Raw genomic sequence first — 12,991 nt, 5'->3', positions numbered from 1 at the left:
TCATTTCTCAAAATGCAAAACCAAAATAAAAAATATTTTTCAATGCACTTTTTCAAGGCCCAAAAAATAGAGTATTTTTTAGCACGCTTTTGTTACCACTGAACTAAAATCCAGACCTGCCCCTGCACTTGGTTGTGAATAATCAAGGAAAATATATATATATAAAAAAACACATTTTTCAGTACATTTTAAAAAAAATTCAAGTTACTTTAACACAATATGTATATATAATTTTTTTTTTGGTCATTTTCCTGCCTTATTGTCGAAAGCCTTAGGCCATCCACAGTGGCATAATCAAAAGCAAATTATTTTTAAAGTTAACAATATTTGGGTAAAAGATGACTTACAATGGTATAATCAAACTTAACAACATTCTTATAAATAATCAAATTTTGGACTTTGAATAACCAAAACTAGCAACCCTTTTCTATAATCAAAATTTGTGGATCTCACACCACATAAGTTAACTGGTTCTAAAATTTATGTACACGCGTGTTTCAAATGGTATTTTCTTCTTATTTTCTTCGCTTGCTCTATATCTCATTTTCTTCATCCACAAACTCTTTCTTTTTCTTTTCCTCCAAAAGTAAAGCTCATATCTTTCAATCATTTACAATTCAACTCATTGTCACCGGATTAAGATATTTCATTTTTTTTATTTTTTATTTTATTTTTTTCGTTCCTCTCTTTGTGGTTGAGTACATGAAGAACCTTACATTTTTTTAGAAATTTAAGAACACCTGTTTTTTTTTTTTTAGTACATGATTTTTTTTCCAAATTTATAATATTAGAGAAGGAAGTCATCAATTTTTTTTTCCAAAATTAAAGGAGAAAATTGATAGATTTTTGCAAAAAAAAAAAATGTAATGGAGGGAAGTGATCAATGGTGGAAAACACAAGGGGAGAGAGAGTGAAATTGTAGTGTATCTCTTATTTTAGTTATGGACTAGAAGTGACCATTGTGGACCTCAACATTATTAAGCTTAATAACCTCTTAAATGGATAATCAAAAGCTGATGTGTCAACTTTTGGTTATCCATTTTTGATTATGCCATTGTGGATGACCTTATAATAGTACTAGTAATACTCTTTCAAACCTTCAATTGAAATGACATAAAAACCCCTTGTCGGCTGAAGTGTCACCTATCTACTGGCTGTAATTTAACCAGTAATCCTACCCTATGCCACAAAGACCCCCAGAAATGGGAGTAATAATCCTCCGCAACTCACCCCACCGTTACTACACTATTTCGTAGGGTTTAATGGTGCTCTCTTCCGCCTCCTCCTCACTCTCTCTCTCTCCCTCCCTCCCTCTCTCCACCGATAGCCGCAAACCACACCTCCCGTTCTAGAGAGAGAGAGGCTCGACACTTGACAGCGCTTAAAAGCACCGCGTTGTGTGTGTGTATGTATGTATCTCTATCTATACGCATATCTGTATAAATAGAAAGAGAGGAATTTGGATGCTCTTTCATGGCTGAAACTCTGTTCGATTCGTATAAATCCATTACGAACCCGAACGACACTTCGTCGGACCCATCGGATCCGAGCAAGAAGACGGATGGAGCTCCGTTCAGCAGGAAAATCGACTTCCACTTGGCGAGGAAGCCTTTCAGTGGGTTCAGCAACGGCGTCGGTGGGTTTAAGTTGGAGACACTGAACCCTACGAGGTCGGATCCTCACAGGCCCGGTGGATCGAGCCAAGGGAGCGGGTTTTCGGGTCTGGGTGGGAAGAATAAGCCAGATGGGTCGTCGTCGGAGTTTTTGGATTTCGGGTTGGATCCTGAGCTCAGATTCGGGATTACTTTCAGGAGAATCGTGAGTTGTTTGATCTTACGTGGAATTATTGTTCTGTGTTTGGGTTTGGGCGTTTTTGCTTTGGATTGTTCTGTCTATGGGTTTTTGGGTCTTTTGCAGCTAGTTACGTTATGTTGAGTTGAATATGTGCATGTATAGCTCTAGGTATTTGATAAAGTTAATGAGTGATGAGCACGAGGTGTTCTCCCAAATTAGGAGGGTATTCATACATGCTCTTTTCTAAATGCTAGTAAATGGGTTGGAACACTTGTCCTTGAATAGAGAAAAGGATATATGACCAATATGGCGACCCTGTATCCAATTTGGACATTTACATCCTCCAAAATCCAAATGTTTATGATATTTAGAAAAGAAGACGCTCACATAAGCATTGTATTTGTAAAAGAAGCTCACATTAGCTGGAAAACAAATTTGATAATTGTATGTGGATTGAATGTAAAAATGATATATCTTCTGTAATCCTATTTGACGACATGTCTCCATACCCATGTATAACTTTCTGATTTGGATTTTGAAATGGTGGTTCTCTAATTATTAGGTTTGTCTACGCATCCAGTTATTGGCCATTACCTTGGTTGTTAAGTTGTTGGGTTGCTTATATTAGGAGGATGAATGAATTTCACAGGGTGCAGGACTGAAAAATCTTGGAAATACTTGCTTCCTCAATTCAGTATTACAATGTCTCACGTACACAGAGCCTTTGGCAGCATATTTACAAAGTGGGAAGCATCAAAATTCTTGTGAGTTTCTCTGGCGCCTCACTCGTTGAATCTTGCATGCAAATTACACATCGAACTGAACTCACAATTCTACAATTCTAAATGTCTGTGTTCCTTCTTCCTTGTACATTTACCCGGAAAACAAACCTTGGGTGAGATAATCTGGGGACAAACTCTACATGACCTTGGCTCAACCTTAGGCGAGACTTTTAATCAAATAAGACCCAAGAAGATCTCTTCTAGTTTGTACTTTGTCCTGTATCCTTATATTCGCATTTTATTTCCTTAAATGCAGATATTCTCTAAACACGTGCTTGCATGATGCATTTTTTAGTTTATGTGCAAGAATGTCTCATAATATTGGGTAATATTGTAGCTATACATAATCCTAAGTTAACCATCTTATAGAAACCAGACGTGGGTAGGCAACCCCTCCTGTAGGTCTACCATCTTTAAGTTTTCTTATTTTTGTATGATGTATGTTCCTCCTATTTCTTTTTTGTTGGATAGCACATATCTGTATTGGAGCAGTGTCATGTATTCTTCTTCTATAATAATTTCCTTGTTTCATTTGATTCATGAAGGCCGTACTGCTGGATTTTGTGCTTTGTGTGCTATCCAGAAGCACGTTAGCCGTGCCTTGCAATTACCACCTGGGAGAAGTTTAGCACCGAATGATCTTGTCTCAAACTTGAGGTGTATCCTTAATGATTATGGTTGATTACTTTCTTGAAGTTATGCTAAAGATGCAAGTGTTTTGTTTTGAATTTTTATCGGTACTGTTGTATTCTTCACTCTCAACTATTTGCTTTGCCCTTTTGTTGTGGTTCTTGAGTTTTAAAGTTTGAATTCTGTGGAAGCAATATCTTTTTTCTTCTGTTATTTATAAATTTTCTTTCTGCATGTTAAGTAGAGGGGTTGTGGATAGAGTGCTAATAGAAGTTTTACTCTCAAACTGATGTTGTGTTAAGCTTACAAATACTTTGCAAGTTTGGACACTAATGGGCAGCGGGAACGCATTTCCTGCATAGCTTCTATCACGCTCAAATTATTCTTTACAACCACCTCCTCCTCCCAATAGAATTAAAATGATCACCACATGGTATATTTTCATTTCCCTTGTGTTTTCAGAATTTGAAATCCTTGACCACAAATTAGGCATATCTCGGAGCTTCCGAAATGCCAGACAAGAGGATGCTCATGAGTACATGGTTAATTTGCTGGAGTCAATGCACAAATGTTGCTTACCTGCAGGAGTATCAAGTGAATCACCAAGTGCTTATGAGAAAAGTTTGGTCCATAAAATCTTTGGTGGTCGCCTCCGTAGCCAGGTACTTTTTTCTTGCTTGCTTTGTGGAAGACATTTTAGCCTTCGGAATGGCAATCAATTCAGCTGGCTTAGGGACTGGCAATAGTTGGGGGAAATTTCAGGATATTAGAGAAATCTATTTGGATTTGGGACTCCTGTTTTTACCTTCAGTAATTGTATGATTATTTTTCAGGTGAAATGCATGCAATGCTCCTTCTGCTCCGACAAATTTGATCCCTTCTTAGATTTAAGTCTTGAAATCATCAAGGCAGAATCATTGCACAAGGCACTCACACACTTCACTGCCAAAGAATATTTAGACGGAGGAGAGAGGCAGTACCAGTGTCAAAAGTGCAAGCACAAAGTAAAGGCTCTCAAGCAGCTCACTATTCACCAGGCCCCTCATGTTCTTACCATCCATCTAAAGCGCTTTGGTGCACATCAAGCTGGGCAAAAGGTTGACAAGAGAGTTCAATTTGGTCCAACATTGGACTTGAAACCTTTTGTCACTGGTCTCTATGTAAGTAGACTTTTTACTGAAGCCAGTTATACTGTTATAATATTCTTGTCTTATATAGGTTTTGATGTTCTTATGTCTGATATCGCTATTAAATGATGGTTTAGTTGATGGTTATGTCCGTAAATTTGATTTTGTCACATCATTGGATTTTTTGCTGTTTGAGTTTTTGACATTAACGAAGTTTCTAATTGTTCGAAGTATATTTGTTCCATTGAGTAAGGCTTGCGATATGTTACACATACATTAGTAAGGCTTGCGATATGTTACACATACGTTGCAATTGAGTTTTGAAAAGAGCTTTGGAAATGTGGAAATAAGAATCAAATGAGAAGTACAATGGGAATAGATTGGAAACTTACATTGGTTTATGCCTTTACCTCTTCCTTGGACAAAAGTTGATAAGTGGATAAATTGGTGCTGGAATTTCATTTGTTAAGTATCCAGTAACCAAATCTGTTACATGTTTTGGAGACTTTTGCATATGATGGTAACTGGTGCTTTCTATTTGGCAGGAGGGAGATTTGAAGTATACTCTTTATGGTGTTCTTGTTCATGCTGGTTGGAGCACCCATTCTGGCCATTATCACTGCTACATTCGCACATCAAGTGGCATGTGGTACTCCCTTGATGACCATCAGGTATCACAGTTTTCTCTGTTTGTTTTGAGTTTCGTCAGAGGTAGAGAGGTATATATAATATATGTATGCTTGATTTTGGCTGATTTGTTAATTTGCTAATAGTACAAGCTTAAGGAAAACCAAGTTATGAAATTTTCTTTTTCTTAATTTGGATTTGCATTTCATCCACGTTTTGTGTTAGAAAGCATAGCTTTTGAAGTTTTGAATGAGAGAAGTTTGCTAAAATATTTAGAGGAAAGTGTTGTAAATGGGGGGTTTCCATATTTCAGAATTTGGACCCTTAAATTATCCTTCATTTGTAGGGATTACACCTGGTGTACTTTTAATCCTTTATTTTTCTTTCTTTTATTGCATATTGGTGACTCTATTTAAAATTATCTTTATTTGGTGTCTACATTGGGTTTAAAGAATGAATCAATGGGTGATAAGTGGAGGCCAACCTTATTGTTAGGCCATTGTCTTAATTCTTCCCGTATAGTACCTTAGCCCCCTAGCTAGGTGTCCTCTAGTGATGAAGGGACTAGGCCTTTTGTGGGAATCATTTTGAGAATATGATCGTGTGAAACCTAAAAGCAAGTGGTGACTCGGCATCACGCAATCCTAGTTTGCATTTATGTGACCACATAGATAGCAGCTTCATCCAGTGAATTTTGTTTGGGGTATCGGTGTTGTTGGCTATCGGGATAAAATAAAGAATTCATTGGCTCGTGAGCTAGCGGTTTTGGTCACATGATGTCAGCTAGTGCTTTGTGTGGCTGTGCTTTTGATTGCGATCGGTGGCTTTACAAGACTCAGGGAATGGTCGACTGCAATCTCTCATGAGTCATATCCTCTTGACCCGAACTGATTTTTCGAATATACGGCCATGTAGAAAGGTATTGCATCTTGATTTACTGTCGAAGTCCTACATCATGCAATCCCACAATCCTAGTTTGCGTTCATATGACCCGTTGGATCTCAGCTTCAGCCATTTGAATTTCTCATTGGTTATCAGTTTTGTGGGCTATCAGAATCATAGTTGTCAAATCGTGAATCAAATCGAGAATCGAAATGGTCATTTTTCGAATCGTGAATCGAATCGTGAATCCCTCTGATTCGGTCATGACTTCTATAATGCATAGAAACCTATGCTTATTGATTAGGGTAACAACAATATATACTACACATGAAAGATTTAGGCCTAAATCAATAAATACTTTCTTCTAAATGATGATTTGACAATAATGTGGAATATTAGGTAATTTGCTTCTATTGCAACTACCAAGAGATGATGATTCATAAAGCCTACTTATGGTTCTTTTTGTACGAAAGAGTTATAAGTACAAAACAAACCCTTGGAAGGTCTATAGGGTTGTTATATTTCATTTATCTTCCTCATTTTCGATTCACTCTCGTAATAAATCTATTTTTCTTATTATTTATCCATATAACATAGACAAAAGATGACATATAACAATACTAGACCTTAAAAAAATATTTGAACCCTTTTCAAACAACAAAAGAAGCAAAACAAGAGTAAAAAATGAATTTCGGAAATTTTAAGTGAATCCAACGATTCACTGATTCACTTACGATTCTCAGCTATTTCCGATTCAGTAGCCTATTCGTATCGATTACCCACCGAATCGTATCGAATCGTACGATACGAATCGTAAATCACCGATTCACTTACGATTCTCAGCTATTTCCGATTCAGTAGCCTATTCGTATCGATCACCCACCGAATCGTATCGAATCGTACGATACGAATCGTGAATCGTACGATTCTGACAACTATGATCAGAATTATTAAGAAATTCAACGGTCCATTATATAAGGGATTTTGGGTCACATGATGTAAGGTAGTGCTTGGGTGTGCTTTTTGATCACAATGCGAGGCTTTATAAGGCTTAAGGGAGTCGGCCGAGTGCAAACCTCCCATGATCATATTCGGTTGCTGCGACCATGTACTAAATGCTGCCTAGCTTTTGTCGCTTATAAAACTACTCTGTGCTCTTATAAACGCAGGCAGTTGTCTCATATTGTTCGTCTGAAGTTGCCACGCTTCAAAATATTGCTTTGTTTGATTTAACGCTTCCAACCCAACTGTTCTTGCTGTAAAATAAAAACGTCGTAATGTTACCGTTTCAAGACGAAGGGACTAGGCCTTGTCATGGAGTCATATGTAGAATAAGGTTTTTCGGTAACTAAAGGCCAAAACCAAGTGGCAATTTTTTTTGTCGGTAAATTTATTTTGGTAATTCAAGTGGCAGCCAGCTTTTTGATGTACAATCCTAGTATGCATTCATGTGACAACATGGGACATTGGTTTTTAGCCATTTGATTTCCTTGTGGGCTATGACTCTCTGGATTAAAAGGGAATTCATTGGCTAGTGAGTGAAAGGATTCTGGTCACATGATGTATGCTAGTGATTGAATGCTCTTTCAATTGTGGCTTTACAAGGCTCAAGGGATTTGGCAAGTGAAAACCTCCCAAGAGTCATTTCCTCCGGACCTGGCTTATAAAAATATGTCCCATTTCAATGGTACCATTCATTGATTTACAGTTCAATGTGCTTCCACACGTTGTTGTTGACCCTAAATGTTACAGTCTGCTATGGTTGCCGCAACCATGTACTATTATGGTGACTAGCATACTATGGTTGTAAAATTACTGTGCTATGACAGAGAAAGGTGTATACTTTTTCCGCTGCTTCAATGAACTGATTTATGATATCCCTCTGGCCCATAAAGAATGGTGATTCCTTTTTTATGATGATTATTACCTTGGTAAAAGACTACCATGTTTATCATAATTCACATTCTGATCAGCGATGTATATCTCACATTTCGGAGAATGCTTGCTGCTTGTGGCTGTAGTTTATACTTCATAGTGTCCCAACAGCCCATGCTAAATTGTTTTGAATTGTATGAGCAATGATTTGCAATGACTATAATGTATTGAAATCAGGTTCGCCAAGTTAGTGAAAAGGTGGTTTTGGAGCAGAAGGCCTATATGTTATTCTACGTTCGAGACAGAACAAATTCTACTCTAAAGAAGCATGTTGGTTTTGTTCAGAAAGAAAGCATGATCACAAATGCCATTGGAAACAAAATGCATTCCACTTTAAATCAAGGTTCAAAGGAAACAGTTCAAAATGGCCCAATTGATAAAAGAGTAATTGACTCTGCTGCTGCCGTAACCAGGAACAATGCTATCATCAGTGATGTACTGATGGAAAGCTTCACGAAGGAAGCTTCTATTCAGAAAACTAAGGGTCCTGCACTAGAAATTTCATCCAAGGTGCCAATATCCAACAATGCAGTAAATAGGCTTCCTATTCTGCATCTGAATGGAGAACATTTAACAAAATCAGCTTGTATTGAGGGCTCTGACAAGACTGTCAATAATGCTTTGGGTGCAACAACTGACGGTAAAACTAGCGATTCCTACAAGGAGAGATGTACCAAGAAAGACAACACTGATTTGGTTGTGGTAGCGCCCAATGCCCAAGTTTTGGTAACCAATAAAGATCAAAGCATTGTCAATGCAAAGGCCCATATGAGCAATGACACAAGTACCAAGAAAGATATGAGTGACTCAATTACCATAGCTCCCGAACTCAATGGCCGCCAAAGTTCTGCTGGAGATTCATGTATCACGGAAACTACACCTCAAAAGGTAACGAGTGTGATTTACTATCCCTTTCATTGTTCTTTAGCTAGTGGTTTTACCACTCCTTTTTTATTTTGTCGGAACTGCTTTTTTTCCCTTAATCATTTAATTTAGAACATTGCCCCTTTTATTTGTTCACTTTGTCCACCTATGCAAGGGCAATGTTGTTTGTAAATTACAAAAAGGGATTGCAGATGGTAGAAGGGGAGAGCAGAAATCAATTACCCTCCCATTCCTAGTTGATATAGCACGTCAATTCTCTTTTAACATGACCATGCTATTATTATCCAGATACATAGTGAGGCTTCATTGCAGAAATCTAATGAGAGAGAATCTGCGTTTATTGACCATGTAAAATCATTGGATGAGCCAAGCTGCGTAAACATTCAGGTATGTATACTGTTTCCATGCATTATACCTCAGAAATTAATTCGTTGGTCAAGTCTTTTAAGTTCTTCTCATGTTTTAAGAATTTTTTGATTTATATTAGGCCAAGGGTTTGTTGACGGAAAGTACTCTTGGAGATGGTGGTCAGAGAAAGGGAGTTACTGAATCAGTAGGATCATCAGGCATACAAACCATGCATATCTCTTCACACAATGGGGCTGTTGACCATAAGCGCCAAGAAAAATTGAAGAAGAAGCTTCCAAAGTGTCCGATTAATAGCGTGCACCTTGGCTCAAGCATCCTTTTTGGGGTATATTTAAGCCTGCAGAAGAAGAAGCACAAAAAGATCAAACGGCGCGTTGTAAAGTTTGGCAATGTAACTAGAGAGCACATAATGGACTCAGAATGTAGTCCATCAATGTCTGAAATAACCAGGACACTGTCATTTAATGATAAACTTCACTCTCGAGGAAAGGGCTTGAAATCATGTTCAACTAAGAAAGACGATGTTGCTGTTGCAAAGAATGTTAAAAGTTCAGATGACAATTTAGCGAGGGGGGTCATTGATGAAGAATTTAGAGAGAGAATTGTTCAAAATGGTGCTGTGCTTTCAACAGATAAACCGCCACTGAGGAACTTTCGCTCCCCTCTGACAGGAAATGAATCGGGTGCTCGATGTGCTAATGGTACAAAAGAAAGTAGTGGAGATTCAGTCCAAAATGGCTTAATGAGCATGCTTACCAGAGGTTTGGAAGAGAAAACTGGTGAGTGAATTTATGTTACATTAGAAGCTAAAGATATATTTCTCACCATTTCGCAGTTTCGCTGTACAAGATAATATTTGAAACAATGGTGGTGGTTGTTTATACTGCAGTTGCACGTTGGGATGGGATAGAACTGCCTCCTTCTCGCATTACAGAATCAAGTTGTGTGCAGTCTGTTAGAGTTGGTTACATCGGAGATGAATGGTGAGTCAATATGTTCTTCAATATTCATTCACATTTCCCTGTCTTAATGAATTCCCCTAGAAATGTAAAATCAATGGCTTTGTTCGTTTTCCATTTTCTTACCACCCAAAACTGTTAAGTTAATTGAAATCCAATCATTTGTGTACATGGAAAGTTTTTAATTTCCCGATTAAATGAGTTGAAGATTGTGGAATTTGCAGTAAATGCAGTCAGAGCACTGGTAAGAGGTTTGATATTCATGTGAAGAACTAACAGTGTACTAATGGGTTCTTTAGCACATGGACATGCAGCTAGGGAAGAATTTTTGCCGAAAGCCATTAGTGATAATGATACTTAGAAAAGGCTTTGCCGATGTTTTCCTTTCTCTTAATTCTCATATTGCAGGCATTGGAAAAATTATTTTCACTTGTAACTGACATAATTTTGCTGACTGCATATGAACTGTAAAATTTCTGTTCCCTTGATCTTATGAGTGATGTATCCTTGCCCAATTCAACAGGGATGAAGAATATGACAGGGGAAAGAGGAAGAAGGTTAGGATCTCGGAGAATGTTTTTGGTGGACCAAATCCATTCCAAGCAATTGCGAGCAAGAAGGCCAAGTTGAAGAAGGTGAAGATGGACCAGTCCAGCTCAGGAAACCGACCTTATAGGATATGAAATATGTTGATCATGAGCTGAGCAGAGTGCGTAATGCGGAATGCATGCGGAATAATTTTGCTTTTGAGAGTTTTTATTTTTATTTTTATTTTTTTTCCAGGTTTTGCTCATTGTGAAAGGGTAACTTGGGAATCTGTACGGACAATTCGTACGTGGGAATATCTGAGTAGTTGGGAAATGTACAAGCTGTGAGAGCTTTCTTTTATTTATGGAATGTAACAAGCTTTGAGCTGGTATATTGCAAGCTAAATTTTGTATCCGGATTGGTAAACCAAAGTCAATGGACACTTTTTAAGTTTGTTAAGCAATGAGAGGAGTTGTATGCAAAGGTGAATTAGATCTGCATTTCCTTCAATTCTTACAAAGTCTCTTTCAACAGATTTGTGCACCCATCCAATGCAAGTAATCGTAAGGAACCCATGTGCATCGGATGGTTCTGAACAAATGTTCGGATCAATGCACATAGTCTGTGTATGTAGCATTGTTCTAAGTTCTTTCAATTCAAATTTAACCTTTTTTCCTTTTCCTTTTTATTATTTGATTTACGTTCAATTTGCCAAAGGTGCCTTTTTGTAAAGTACGCCTTCCACGCACATGGTCCAATTGGCAACACTCTTCATGCTTTGCTCTATCCAAGCATGGAAGTTATTATTCTTTGTTGCCGCTCCTACTCTTCAGCTTTTGGAAAAGTTCATGCATTTGATGGGGGAAAATAAGCACCAAAAGTGCTTTTTGGTCTATCAGTGGATCTCTGTGATGTACTTGGATGGAGTATTCTCCAGCAAGAATCTGTTGAAAAGAGGAAATATATGATTAACTGGGTAGCAAATGTATGAACTAGGCAGGTGGGGCTAATGATAATTAACCAAAAGCAAAAGATTGAATGAGTAAAATAGGGTTTCTGGTTGAGGTTTCAAATCAAAGGATAATGGCATTAAAAAGGAGCCAAAAACATAGGATACTATATCAATGATGATAGCAAAGTTATTGCTTATGATTCACCGTAAACGAGTCGATCCGAGCTTTGTCAAGCTCGAGCTCGTTTTACTAAACGAGTTGAACATAGTCATTTACTAAACGAGCCTCTTTAATCGAGCAAAGCCTCCATTAACGAGCCAAGCTCCACTCGGCTCGATTACTAAACAAGCCGAAAACTCGATCGAGCTGATTCGTTTACGGCCCTACTTATGAATAGATCTGTCACGCCCACGATTTTTAACATAAATATAAATGATTTCCATAAATAAAATCTCGCCATAATTTGTACGATAACCAAAATGAGTAGCGTTCCCAAAATATTACATTTTTGGCTCCGAGGCCCAAATTAATGCAAGTACTGAATATTCAAGAGTTAAAGGTTACAATATTCCATAGTCAAAAGATTTACTATAAAGTTACAAATACATCTTCAAAGAGATTTACAAAGATGCCTAAGTAACTCCTCAATCGATAGCTTTCAAAATAATGATCACATCCAAGCATTCCAAGCATGCACGCTATTGTCCTGTGTTAGTACCTGAAAATGATAATAAGCTTGAGCTACACTAGCCCAGTAGAAAATTCTACGCTAACATTATATGCAAGAGAATGCGAGAATGATCACAAGGAAGAACGGGATACAGACCACACAATAGGCAATAACCAAGGCTTAACAATCCAACAAACTCGGTATGAAATTTGGTATACACCTCAATCGTTAACCGTTTCACTTTCCATGTGTCCAACATCGCTTCACGTTAAGTGTCATGAGCCGAAGCTCCTGCCGGGCTAATTATGGGACCCCGATATCCCCTGCCAAGCGCCCACCGAGAAGGTTAGGCCTTGAGTGATCATTATGAGCATAAGCTCCTGCCAGGCTAATTATGGGACCCTGATATCCCCTGCCAGGCACCCACCCGTCGATGGGCCCCAAATGTTCTCGTTGTGTCGATAAGTGTCCAAGAATCTCTTACTCACATAACGTGTCATTTCAATTTAATCAAAGTTCATATAGAAATCAACGTCCAATTATACCAAACAAGGGGCGAGAGTTGCAAAGATACTCAACGAACTCAACGAATATGATCGATAATGTTATGGAGTGATTTGGTGACATTTGGAACAAGTTAGAAGCGATCGGGGGTCAAGACAATGGAGTCGAAACAAGAAACAAAACTTAGCCTTAAGGCATTGAAGTATAGATACTATGAATTTCAGTATCTATACAACAGGCCTTAAAAACTTCCAGAGACCGATTGTATCGATACTGATTAATTCAGTATCGATACTTCAATAACTAAGGTCGTTCCAGAGATTATTGTATCGATACTGAATATAGC

At 37.9% G+C, this 12,991-nt stretch overlaps 1 protein-coding gene across 2 annotated transcripts; it reads left to right on the top strand.

Moving 5' to 3' along the window:
* Positions 1–1,203: 1,203 nt before the first annotated feature.
* On the top strand, positions 1,204–11,001 carry LOC131303520 (ubiquitin carboxyl-terminal hydrolase 23). Of its 2 annotated transcripts, XM_058330416.1 has the most exons (12): positions 1,239–1,818; positions 2,444–2,558; positions 3,122–3,235; positions 3,696–3,868; positions 4,040–4,366; positions 4,879–5,004; positions 7,955–8,665; positions 8,817–8,893; positions 9,001–9,049; positions 9,150–9,810; positions 9,921–10,014; positions 10,514–11,001. In XM_058330416.1, exons 1-12 carry the CDS (start codon positions 1,474–1,476, stop codon positions 10,671–10,673), a joined length of 2,952 nt encoding a protein of 983 aa, XP_058186399.1. In that variant the 5' UTR covers positions 1,239–1,473; the 3' UTR covers positions 10,674–11,001. The 2 variants fall into 2 exon arrangements, with proteins under 2 accessions (XP_058186406.1, XP_058186399.1); XM_058330423.1 differs by lacking the exon at positions 8,817–8,893 and having other exon boundaries at positions 1,204–1,818; positions 8,951–9,049.
* Positions 11,002–12,991: the final 1,990 nt, after the last annotated feature.

This window comes from Rhododendron vialii, chromosome 1a, assembly GCF_030253575.1.
Source record: "Rhododendron vialii isolate Sample 1 chromosome 1a, ASM3025357v1".
NCBI lineage: Eukaryota > Viridiplantae > Streptophyta > Magnoliopsida > Ericales > Ericaceae > Rhododendron > Rhododendron vialii.
The sequence above is the reverse complement of the archived record's forward strand: the minus strand, read 5'-3'. Positions and strand labels throughout refer to the sequence as shown.

Bases quoted from the DNA above. Each gene is read 5' to 3' on its own strand.
- LOC131303520 (XM_058330416.1), top strand. From the start codon at position 1,474: ATGGCTGAAACTCTGTTCGATTCGTATAAATCCATTACGAACCCGAAC. The intron at 2,559-3,121 runs GTGAGTTTCTCT...TGATTCATGAAG, and splicing joins TGGGAAGCATCAAAATTCTT to GCCGTACTGCTGGATTTTGT. The intron at 8,894-9,000 runs CCTAGTTGATAT...AGAATCTGCGTT, and splicing joins AAATCAATTACCCTCCCATT to TATTGACCATGTAAAATCAT.